Source organism: Poecilia formosa, unplaced genomic scaffold (genome assembly GCF_000485575.1).
Source record: "Poecilia formosa unplaced genomic scaffold, Poecilia_formosa-5.1.2 Scaffold15, whole genome shotgun sequence".
Lineage (NCBI taxonomy): Eukaryota > Metazoa > Chordata > Actinopteri > Cyprinodontiformes > Poeciliidae > Poecilia > Poecilia formosa.
This window is the reverse complement of record NW_006799954.1, coordinates 3,862,471-3,874,728: the sequence shown is the minus strand read 5'-3', so window position 1 is coordinate 3,874,728 and position 12,258 is coordinate 3,862,471. Positions and strand designations below refer to the sequence as shown.

General features: G+C 39.7%; 1 protein-coding gene across 1 annotated transcript in view; it reads left to right on the top strand.

Annotated features, from left to right (window-relative positions):
* macrod2 (mono-ADP ribosylhydrolase 2) overlaps window positions 1-12,258 on the top strand; it is a 479,923-nt gene that overhangs the window by 432,170 nt on the left and 35,495 nt on the right. The window contains exons 9-10 of the mRNA XM_007546309.2: window positions 2,705-2,783; window positions 12,218-12,256. Coding sequence (XP_007546371.1) covers window positions 2,705-2,783; window positions 12,218-12,256 — 118 coding nt within the window. The remainder of the gene's footprint in view (window positions 1-2,704; window positions 2,784-12,217; window positions 12,257-12,258) is intronic.

Sequence of the window (12,258 nt, the reverse complement as noted above, 5' to 3'; positions counted from 1 at the left end):
TTTATTTTTTTTCTTTTACTTTTGCAAACCATTATTAAAACACCTCAGGAATACAAGATGAATCGAGGAACTGTGAATCGATACAATGTGAATTGAGCATTTCAAAGTGTGTAAGATCAAAAATGTCCCTTATATGTCTTTTAGACTTTTTTTTATTTGACTACACAACACTTTTTTGCACTCCAGGGGAAAAGGTAAGTTCATGCTGGCACAGTGTACACTTTGAAGAAAAAAGAGAGAGAATCGCCTCTCTGTTCTGCCTGATTCATTTTGGACTCCTACGAATTCTCAGCCAACAATATTTATTTGGATACAAACAGAATGTCAGTGTTCTACGCCCACATTTCTGCTCTCTTTTCTTGTGTCTGTTTTGGTCTGGTTGATGTATGTCAAAGTCCATTCAATGTGTTCCTGATCGGTGCAATAAAAGAACTTGCCTGAGTCTTGTGCAGAATACAATGCAATTTCACATGCTGCTTCAGGGACATGGGGAATACAGGAATCTGGGAAAATATACGACATGGATGAGTAAGATCTCACTCAGCTCGGTGTATTAACAGCATTAAAAACACCGTAGCGTAAAGATAACTGACATCAGCCTGTGTGTACGCATATCCCCACACACTGATCTTTCTGTCTGATGCAAAACATCAAGCCATGCTTCATCCCGTATCACAGCTGGTGGCCGTTTTTCGAACAGAGTGCCATATAACTATGATAGAAATTCCCAGGGAGCTGCCGTTGTTTGGCATCCTGGCACCCAGTGGTGTGCCCTGTCTCGGCGCATTATAGTTTTGTTTTGGGTTTTTTTTCTTTTCGTCAGCGAGTCCATTCCTTTAAAAGAAGGCTTGAAGCTTCCTTTCATTTCCTATTAAGGTTGAAAGATGGGCAGAGTAAGTCTACAGACTGCAAGCAAACCGCCATCAAGACAACCAGAAAAAATAAAAATGTCCTGAATACAATTTCTAACATTTACTCAAAATCCCCATCATAAAGTATTAATGGGTGTACTGTATATGTGTATAAGCACCAGTCGGGGGCCTCTTTGATGTTGCCCCAAGTGTCAAGCAGTGTTGGGAATGAGGCTTTTAGTTCCGTTTTTTTTTCCTCGACATATCATTGCGCTGTGTGGAGGACGATGGTGTGCAGATACTGTGGCTGTTGTGTAAAATCACCATTATTCAGGAAAGCAATGATGAGATGCCTGGTGTTTAATGCTTCTGTCTGACTGATGCCTGCACATGCAGCGGAGACGGGTGAAAGTGAAAGAGGTGACCTCTTTCTCTGCAATCTAAAGAGCTGCCTGTGTGTCTGCTTTTAGCCCCATTGTCACTGTGTGCGTGTGTGTGTGGTGGGGGTACCTGGCTCCTCAAAATCTTTGTACTGTAGTAGCATTTTATTAATTCATTTTTACAAACTGCAAATTAGCTTTTTTTTTTTTTTTTTGCTGAATTTGTTACTTTTTTAAACTTGATTTACCTGTTTGATTTTCTTCCGTATGCCCATGTAGATGAGGCCTCTGATTAAAACAATTCAACTTTTTCAATTTAGCTTAGGAGTTTTTATTTCCCAAGGGGTAGAAAAGGAAACGGTAACCAAATTTAAAATCATTAAACAAGTACAATTGCTCGATGTTATTATATTTTAATTTGTAATTATAAAGTCTTTGCCTAATATCAAATCTACCTATAAGATGTCTTCAGTAAGCAGTTTAGAAGTGCTGCACTGTTGTTCTATCTATTTAGTGAGCAAACAAAACCCTTTTTCCTAATGCCCCCACAGCACTGGTGTGTGATGAGGCCAGGTTTATGTGATTTGTGTCTTCAGTAACATGGTATGCAAATTATCTATATTTAAAGAAACATTTAAGATCATTTCTTAGGCTTCTAGTTGCTACAGGTGAATTGTGAAAACCCACTTTCAATTTAAGCTGCCCTCATGAATGGGCAAAATCTATTGTGGAGAAAAAGAGATAAAGATTGAGCCATTTGAATACAGTGAGGAGACAAGTGTTTGTAGGTAAGGTAAGAATGCTGTACTAAGTTTCAAGCATGGTGGTGCTGTCATCATACTGGGAAGGTTAGTTTTTCTGGTGCACTGCACAAAGTGAAGAAATAAAAAAACATTGTATTTAAGTCAACATCTAAATGGCTAAAACTCAGAGGCATTTAAGTGTTTTGATCCCAAAAGCACTTCAAAACTGGCTTGGAAATGGATAAAACAGTAACTTGAAGCTTCTTACAGTACCTTCTAAAAACCCAGACCCAGATAAGAAATTTGCAGACTATACTTGAAAGCCTGGTCATTTTATAAAAGTTGCAGTATTGTTATTTAGCTTTGTTCAAAGTCCCTACTGCTTTGATAAATTTCAATCTTCAATTTACACAGCTTTCCTAAGCCACTTTTAATAAAAGAAAAAAAAATTAGAATGATGAAAAATAGTCTGTTAAATCTAATTCAATTTTCAACATTTAAATTATGGCTTTATAATCGTTATTAATTTAAGACTCCAATTCAGATTCATTACTTGTTAGTGAACTGTTTTGGTGTCTTATGAGAGATGTTTTTATTATGCTCTTAAAGACTACATGTTTTTATCTTGTCTGGGTTTATACAGTCTTCTGCTGTATAATTAACAAGAAAAATATGTTTTAGTCTGTTTTCAGTAATCACACATTCGTCTTCCTGTTCTTATTCTTTGCAGATCACACGAGTCATTTTTTGTGTCTTCCTCGAGACTGATTTTGCCATTTACAAGAAGAAAATGGCCATCATCTTTCAAGGTAAGGATGTTTACTTCCCAAGGACAGCATTTTGCATTGTTTTGCTAATTTTACCTGTTTTTTGGTGGGGGGGTTTGTCTTTGAGCAAAACAAATTAAGGAAATGATTACTTGTTACCATGGCAGCATACTATTTAGAAAGTATGGGATATCTCTCGCTGTTAGTCACTATAGCGATAAAGAGAATTTGCGATCTATGTTGTTTATTCCCTGGAGAAAATGGTTTAAAGACCTGTCAGACTTGAGTGACATCTTTAAACGTGAAAGCATGAAATGCCGAGAAAATCAGTGCGGAAAGTTGTCAAATCAAATGCCAAGTTCGCCACGCGTTGCTTTAATGCGATTAGAATAGTTGACGTCTTTTTCAGTTTATCTGCAGACTGATCTGTTCTACAGTTTTAAATATCTTAGTGGGATGTAAATGGCAGATTCATTTCAGTGTAATAATGACTTGGATTTCTCCTGCAAGAGCTGAAAACATTCAGGGGTGCGTATGCATAGCAACATATCATCCCTGGTTACTGCTCCACAGCTCTACGTGTGGAATAAACAAACATCCATTATCTCCTACTCCCACTCTCTTTTCTGCCCCTCTCTCGATTCACTCGCCCCTTTTCATGCCATCATCTTTTTACGGGGACAGGGAGCAGTCACCAGCTCTGATGGGGGCTCCACAGAGGACTGAGCTGAATAGCCGGGGAGCTGAAAGAGGCTGGCTGGCTTCACCAGCCTAGCATTACCTCCCATTTACCTCACTTTTCCCTCTTCACCTCCCCAGCGGAATACCAGCTCTCAGGCCTTCATCTGGCTGTTCCCAGATGGAGAGTGTTTTGTTCTCCCTGCTCTCCCGTCATCTCCCCCGCCCCTCCGCCCAGGCTCTTGCCTGAAAGATTACATTCTGAGGAGAGACCTTAATTATGCCTGCCTGCCCTCCTGCACCCAGCACCCGTCTCATCATATTAGTGTTTTGAGATGAGAATCTGGAGCTGTTGTTCTCCAGTTATCTCTCTCGCCATTTAAAAGTGTAGTCAGGGGATAAATGCTCCACATCTCTCTGAAACAGGGAGCAGGGCTAAAATAAAATGACAGGCGCCAAGTGTGTGTGGCACAAAGAGCAATCCAAAGATATTTACTTATAGTCTGGTAAAGCCATCGAAGCGAGCAATTACCATGCCCTGTGGAAAGTATTCATGCTGCTTAAACTTTCTGGCACTTTGTCACCTTACAACCTAAAATGTCATTGTATTTTGGGATCCAGTGCATAACTATGAAGGCAAAGTAAAAACCTAGATGGTTTTCAAACTTTTTTCTTTCTTTCTTGAGTAAAGAATAATTGGGATGATTTTCTGTTTAGCCCCCTGTGCCACAACTTTGCGAGGCAAACTTTCAGTGCCAGCTCTTTCTAGAATATACAATTTTTACTTGTTCTTTGCAAAATAGCTTAAGGTCAGTCAGAATGGATCGAGTTTTTCCGCTGATTCTTGACTAGAATTAGATCTGGACTTTCACTGGGCCATGCTGACACATATTTATGCTCTGATGTTTTGCTGTTAGGCTAAAAAGTTATTTTAGTCACATTGGATTTTTCAATATTTCTTATGTTTTGCCTTCATGATATATTCTTAGAGCTATATTTTAGCAATGTTGTTCTTTTTGCCACACTAATGGCCAGATTCATGGCGTGCACAGCTAATACTTAAATAGTTTACAGATTCTGAACTGAGGATCTCTGTAGCTCCTCCAGAGTCAGTACACTAGTTTTTCTTGATTGAAATGTCTATTTATGTTGATGTTCAGGTCTTGGTGGCTTTGTAGCTATTCTGTAAATCTGGCTCTGAGCTGTCTGGGGTGTTCCTTAGTCTTAATAATGCTGTTTGTTCTCCTCACAGGGCGGTTGTTTTCATCTGCCTTAAATTCGATACCCTAAGGCTGCATTCACACCAGCCCTGTTTAGTCCCCCTAAATCAAACTCTAGTTAATTTTCTAGAAAGTCAGTTTTGTTTGTGGAGGTGCTAATGCGTAATTTGGGTTTGTTTGAAGTGAACTCCGGTGCTGTTTGAATGCATACGTGGTTGCAAAGAGGGCCAAAAACCGCCCCGAAAGCAATAAGCGAACGGTATCATAGGGCATTCTGGGAAAATATATCCAATGCAAATGTGAGAGTCTAGGCTAGCGTAAAGAAATGGATTGTGGTCTTTTAGCTAAGTCCAAAAAGAAATGTTATCATTTCTAAAATTTGTTGCCGTTCCATTTTGTATACAACTCGTAAAGAACCTTCTTCAGAGGTTTTTGTGTAACTTCATTCAGTGGTTCTTGATGCAGTGCCGCCACAGGCGAGGTGGGGGGAGCAGGTTTTGAAAGGCTTTTATTTGTTGTGTAAAAGCGAACTGCACCAGCTGAAGAGGTAACAAATGTTTCAATTTGGGTTTCCAATGGAGCCGTACTAGACTGTCAGTGGTACAGTCAATTGCAATCAAGTGCCTTCAGACGATATCTAATTTGTAAGTAGAATTGACTGCTGCGGGGAACTGGTTGCACTGGGTTTTATTTTGGGGTGTCAGATTACAGGAAAACAATGAAGATTGAGGCTTTAGTATGGCAAAATGTGAAAAGGTTTAAAAACTATGAAAACTTTTGTATAGCTTGTAAATTTTGAAAGCAGGAGTCAGAGATTTAATTAATATCTGCAGCAGATACCATGACATTCCTCACCCGTCATCTGCTCTTTGACCCCTGAGGTTCAGGGCCGCGCTCATGTCTGCTCTGCTAACGTGTGGGCAGGAGAGAATAAGTGAGTGTGACTTTTCCACTCTGGATCAATGTCAGCGGTGAGCCAGACATTTTTACTCCACTCTCACCTACACCTGTTCTAATCTTTCAGCTCATGATCAAAGATCAAAGCATTTACCACATCCTCAGTGAAAACTGAAGCTCTTTCAACACGTTCAGTCAGGAAGAACAGAGACGTGAAATTAAGAATCCCGTGAATGTCGACTACATCCTGATGGAAGGGGGAGTGGATTCATATGGCTGATCCAGCAAAATGTATTTCGGAGGTCGTGGAAAGGTTTGCTGTAAAGAAAGAAATGCTGATTGGTATGATTGCGACATGTCACTAATGCATAACCCCGTAGTGTGAAAAGACTTGCATTTAGCCTGTGCAGAATGGTGGTAGTGAATCAGACGCTGCGAATTAGCTCTGCAGGTGTGCTCGAACACTTTCAGAACATCTCATCATCCTCACTGCCAGGGGAAGACAGTGGTGTGGATCCACACCGATGCCACACACTGAGGCTTAAGATCATTCTGTCTCCTGCAGCATGCTCGCTTTCAATAACTCTCCGTTATATCGACCAGCCGGTTTTTTTTCCTCTTCCTCTCCTTACTTGCTCTCACTTACGCCTCTCCTCGTTCACTTGCCCATTACCTTATTCTCCTACTTTCTATCATTCCTTCCTATTGCATTAAGGAGGGGCTTCTCCATTGCCTCTTCTATCAGCAAGCTGCTGCAGAGCTGCGGTGATTGGTACTGCTTTGTGCTCTTTTTAGTATTTGTATATGTGTGTAAGGGAGGGTGGGGGGTCATGTTAGAAGTCCAGATCTTCCCCCGTCTCATCGGTTTCAGGAATGCTTGAGCTAAGGGCAGACAGAATAGATTTTTATTTTGAAGTCTCGCTACTCCCGTTTTTCATTGTATAGCCGCTCTCCTCGTATTCAAGCAATCTGTCAAGTGACAATGACTGGAGCAAGAATGTGTAAACAGGACATTTGCATACAGGAAATTGCTTTATTACAATGTGAATCTCCACAAGCTGTCAGTGAGAGGGAGCCAAAATATGGTTACTTGTCTGCAGAAGGAGGAAACTGAAAAATAGCCTCTGCTGACAATAATAATCGTGCATACCAGCCATGGCGCACACTGGAAACAGGTAGTTAAACCATGTAGAGTATTGAATTTCCCACTTTTGACATGCTTACGAATGACTGCACATTCTGCTTTGCACTGGTATGTTATTTGTGTTCAAGCAGGCTCATTTAATGAGTACTGATACAAGCAGACAAAGGTCTTTTATGTATCACCAGCTCAAGGAGCACTTCATGCATTCAGAGTCGTGGAACCTCTGAAGCACACAAAGACTGATATATGCAAATAGACAAAAAGGCTTGTGCACACCACCGCTATCTTTTACCTGCATTGGACCAATCATTATCCATTACATAGCTCAGTATCAGGGTTTGTACGCATTGATATAAGGATCTGATAATTACGCCACCTATTCTTGCCTTGTTAAAAGAACCACCAGTGTTTGTCCTGCTTGAAGAAATGTAATCAGAACCACAACAGTTGCTGCGTTTGTGTTTTTTAAACAAAGAAAATAATACCTTGACGGGATTTACTGTGTCTTGAAAATTATCCTCCAGTTTGTCATCGTACCTGACTGTAATTTCTTGGCATTTTATTTGGCGAACATAAAAACGGCAACATTGTGACATCAAAGGAAAATGAGATATGCTTCTGAAAGTTTTTTACTTTTTTTTTTTTTGGCAAATAAACCTTTGAAAAGTGTGACGTAGACTTGAATTCCTTGCTCATGCAGAACCATCCATCTCTGCAATTTCCACTGTCTTTTAAGATATGTCTCCACAGTCTTTCATGTTAAAAATCGGCTTGTTCATCGACACAAAATGGAAAATGCTCAGTCAGACTGCACTGAGAAGGTATTTCAGCTTCCATGTTTGCCACTGTATCCACTGCATACAGTTTGTGTTACACTTCAGTAATATTTACTACGTTGTTTTTCTTTTGCTGTCACATAAAATCACTGTTTTTGTTTTTGGTTGTGATTTCACAAAATGCAAACCAAAAAAAAAAAAAAAGTGAGAGGTGTGTGGACACTTGGACTTTGCTGTACACACACACACACGCATACGCATACACACACACACACACTTCAGTTAATTTATTTAATCATGTGATTATACTCTGATTCTGATTGTCGTGTCTGACCACATGCTTGTCTCGGCTCGTGTTATTTGCGAGAATGGAAGCAGCCAGGCAGCTGTGGTTGTAGAGAGTAAAAAGCATGTAGAAATTGATTCTGGGTACACTCCTCTCCTAATATGATCCGGGTGGCTGCCCACAAGCTGGGTTCCATCTCCTCTTCTCCTCAATCAGCCACGGTGCTGACAATATTAACACAACCCACAGATCTGCAGAGACTGCTGCATTCTCTCCAACTGTTTCACCGACTTCCCAATTGACATTTATTTACATGGTTCTTAATACACTCTATATCCTTAGCATTTCTACACACACACACTCACCAAAAACAAATAAATACCATGGCTCTCCTACTCCTTCGGAAGAAGTAGCGCTGTGGCATGCGCGCGCTTTTATCGCGCACATGTAATTTGTTGAGGGAGGGTATGAAAGGCTAAGGGAACCCTGTGAGGGGTGAAAATGAAGTCTGTGTCGGTTCCACAAAGCTGTTCCTCAGGTTTGGGAAATGAGGAAACCATGGTGTATTAGTGATGTGATTGTGAGAAAGCACAGGCTCAGCTTTGGCAGCACGAGGATTCAGCTTCAGCTCGCTATCAGTGAAAAAGGGTCATGTTTGTGCATAAATCAGACATGTAGTGAACAAGCCCTGCATATTTGCTTATCAACATTTCACTGTTGTGTTGACATGGTTACTTACTGAATAGGCCTGGTTTTAGTACAGTCCCAGTTTTAACATTAAACAGTTTGAACTGCTGCTTTTAAGGCTGTTCAATCTGAGTTCAAACATTACCAAAGAAAATCTTCTTTTATAGTGAATTCTTTTTTAGGCAAGATTTATTTGATGTTTAATATAAAAGTGTGTATATAATATAATAATCTTTGTAAGTCTATGATATATTTTTGCCATGTCATTAAAGTTTTAAATCCTGATAGAATATTAAGCCTTTCTAGTATCTTAGAATAAGCTTTAAATCTGTGTTTGTGTTTTTTTTTCTTTCTGCGGAAGGGTGAATGAGGAGAGCCTTTCAAATGGAAAATTTTAAGGGGAACTCTTAAAATAGACGGGTATGAACTTTGCCGGCAGTTGTGCTAAATTTTGCCTTGAAAAAATCAACAATTTAAGTCTCCTCCGAAAGCATTCACAACCTTTGACTTTTCAACTTTCGGTCACATTATACCAACAATTTTCTTGGTTTTGTGTCCTGTCAAGTCAGCTTTGGCAAACATTTGGCAGTTCTGGTGTGAGATCAGATTTCTTTTATATTTACTTCTGCTGCTAAGTTGACTTTATTGACTTAATGGCATTATAAAGCATCTCAATGAAAGATAAAAATGTACAAACCCTGCAATCATAATGGCAGCATTATGCAGGGAAACTACAACATTGACCAATGAAGGACTGGCCAGTTCTTTCCATCAATTCATGCCCACACTTTGTATCTAGACATTGCCATTTTGTCTGGCCTACTTCCATTTCACTTTTAAAAATCCATCTTGTATACATGTCGTGAGAGGAAAGATAAAAATTTCACAGCTTTATGCCACACTATTCCTGTTGAGTACGCTTCTGATAAACCTTGACATATTTTGACACTTGAATCAAAGCATAATCACCCTGGGTGACCTCCTGCTGTTGGGTGCTGTATAAAAGAAGTACCTATCAGTAGAACATAGAAAAATATTTTAAACCATCTCTTGTCAAAGTGGGCTACCAAACCTCCCACTGCAAATGGGCACATATCTGTGCAAAATGTTGTTGACTGTAAAGACACCACTAGTGGAAAAGTATTACATCACAAGCACCCTTGACAAATAAAACCAGAACAAAAATAGAAAAGGACAAATAATTAAACATGCATACAAATCCCAGTCACTTCCTCGTGTGTATTTTATGATTAGATACCAAAAGAATATTTAAGCTAAACGTTTAAACAAAATTTGTGGACGGTTTCAAGCACTGTGTAGGGTAATTTTTCTTCTCTTGAGGCTCTGCTGGAGACAAAATTCACCCACTTGCAGATTGAAACATTCCAATGGATTTCTCAATCAAAACGCTTCGAAAATGATCACATTTTTAATATTCAGCTTTAATTTACCATAAAAAGATCTACCAACACTGACGCAGTTTTGTTCCTGTCAGTCTCGACATCTTTGTGCATGGCTCTAAAAGTAACTTTGCTGGAATGATTGATGGAGAAACAGGAAGAAAACGGGGACAAAAGCAAATGCGTCACATACAGTTATTCATGACCACGGCGCGCACATTTCCTGCCTGGACGAGTGCTTGGCTGGTGAAACCGCGCTATAATATTTGGCAGTAGTTGAAGCAGCTTCTGTTTCCATTCTTGCACTGTTGTTACTGTATCAGTGGGCCTTTCTTTGTTTCCCCGAGCAGGGTTAGATTAATGCACTGTACCCTTTTATTCAGTGTTATACAAAAGAAAAGCCTGTCGCAGAATCCGCAGGGAGCTCTGATGGTTGCACTTCTACAGAACAGATGACAACAGCCTTTCATCAAAGCAAACACACTCTTTTGCTTGTTAAACCGCAATGCAATCATTTTCCCCGAGTCAAACCAAGCCGTATATACATATATAATCACAAAATGTGCATACTTCACTCATATGAACTGTACTTCGGAAAAAAAACAACAAAAAACAAAAAACAAGCATGCCAACTGTTGTGGCATGACACAACACACCCTGAGCATGCTGTGCTGCATAAGATCTGAGTGTAGGAATGCATTTGAGAAAAGAACCAGGAGCTCAAACTCTCACTCAACAGTTCCTCCAGAAGCAGATCCCAAAGCCTGTTTCTCATCTCATGCAGTGCAACTCAACTTATCCATCCAGAGACACCTGTAACTCACCTTAAAGTCTCTCTCACAGCAGGGATAGAGGGACTCAAAGGGAAAAGGTACAATTGTCAAGACCAGTCTGCAGTTCTTGTAATTTCAGGACATATAAGGTTTTATGTCACTCATGCCAAGTCTTGCAGAATGAACTTAATTAATTGAAAACAAATCTCTGAAGAATATGACATTCTTAAACAGCATACTCACATACTCAGAGCTTTGTCATAATAATAAGAGACTGATGTGAAATGGAGTTGGGTTATTACTGGGTCTAATTTAAAAAAAACATCTTAAAGACTGGTTCTTCAAAAGCCAGCAATGTCTACATTGAGTGTTATCAAAAAAATATAGATTTTCAGGTGGTTTTATGCATTTATTATTGTGTTTTAATATCAACACACAAATTGGACTAGTTATGGAAATTAACCACCTGGCTATAGTCTCATATGCTACATTTAAATATTCATTAATACTAACTGTTCAGTTTTGAAAAGTAAACTTGAACTTAAACTTAAGGCTGCACAGTGGCAGAGTTGGTAGCACTGTTGCCTTTCAGCAGGAAGGTTCTGGGTTCGATTTCCGGATCTGGGTCTTTCTGCATGGAGTGTTTAGGAAAAATCTTTTTCGTTTTGGGAGAGAGAGAAACACTGAATCAATCAGAGAAATGCGCATTTGTCTTTAGATATTTTATTTAGAAAATCAGAGTAAATATCAGCGTCTGAGAAAAGAAAATCAAGAAGTGAAACTTAACACATACAATTCTCCTTTTATATCAGCAGTTTTATATCACGGTGCCTTCCACCTGTCTCTCTCCTGTAGGGCGTTTCTCTCAGTTTCTCCCATCTCTGGTTAATTGGTACCTCTGTCCCTAAATCAAATCTGGTTCAAAGGAGTTTTGGTTGGAAAGAGAAGAAAAACATCTTCACTGAAACCTCCGTTATCAGTTCCATAAGTATAACACCTGCTCAGAAACCTTCATTATCAGTTCATTCTTCCCAGTAAATAAGCGAAAGTTTTATTTTCCAAGACAGGAGTTTGCATATTCTCTCCGAGCCCGGGGAGAACCGGAGTACTCTCCGGGTACTCCGGCTTCCTCCCACAGTCCGAAAACATGACTGTCAGGTTAATTGGGTTCTCCAAAATTCTCCTTAGATGTGTGTGCATGGTTCTTTGTCCTCTCTGTCTCTGTGTTGCCCTGTGATGGACTGGTAACCTCTTCAGGGTGTCTCCCGTCTCCCGCTTGTTTGCCGCTGGAGGTAGGATGAAAATGGATGGATGGATGACACTTAAGCTTTTACATGACTTAAAATCAAGTGGGGCTAAAACTAATGTTTAGTTTGCATTTGAATCAAAAATATTGAAGAAAGTTCGATATTTTTCCACAGCACTGTATGTCAACTAATATTTGCAACAATCAACTGAAGGAGTGCGTTGTAGGCTTGTTGTTTGGAAGACGTGAAGTAGACACACAGTGTTGAAATACTGTGTTCTAAAAAGTGTAATCAGTTTATGATGACAGGTTGTATTGTACTTTATAAAGCTGCCTGCTTTAACACACTCATTTCCCTCCTCCTTCCAGACAATGACATCGAGGTTACGGAGGAGCAGCTGAAGGGAGGT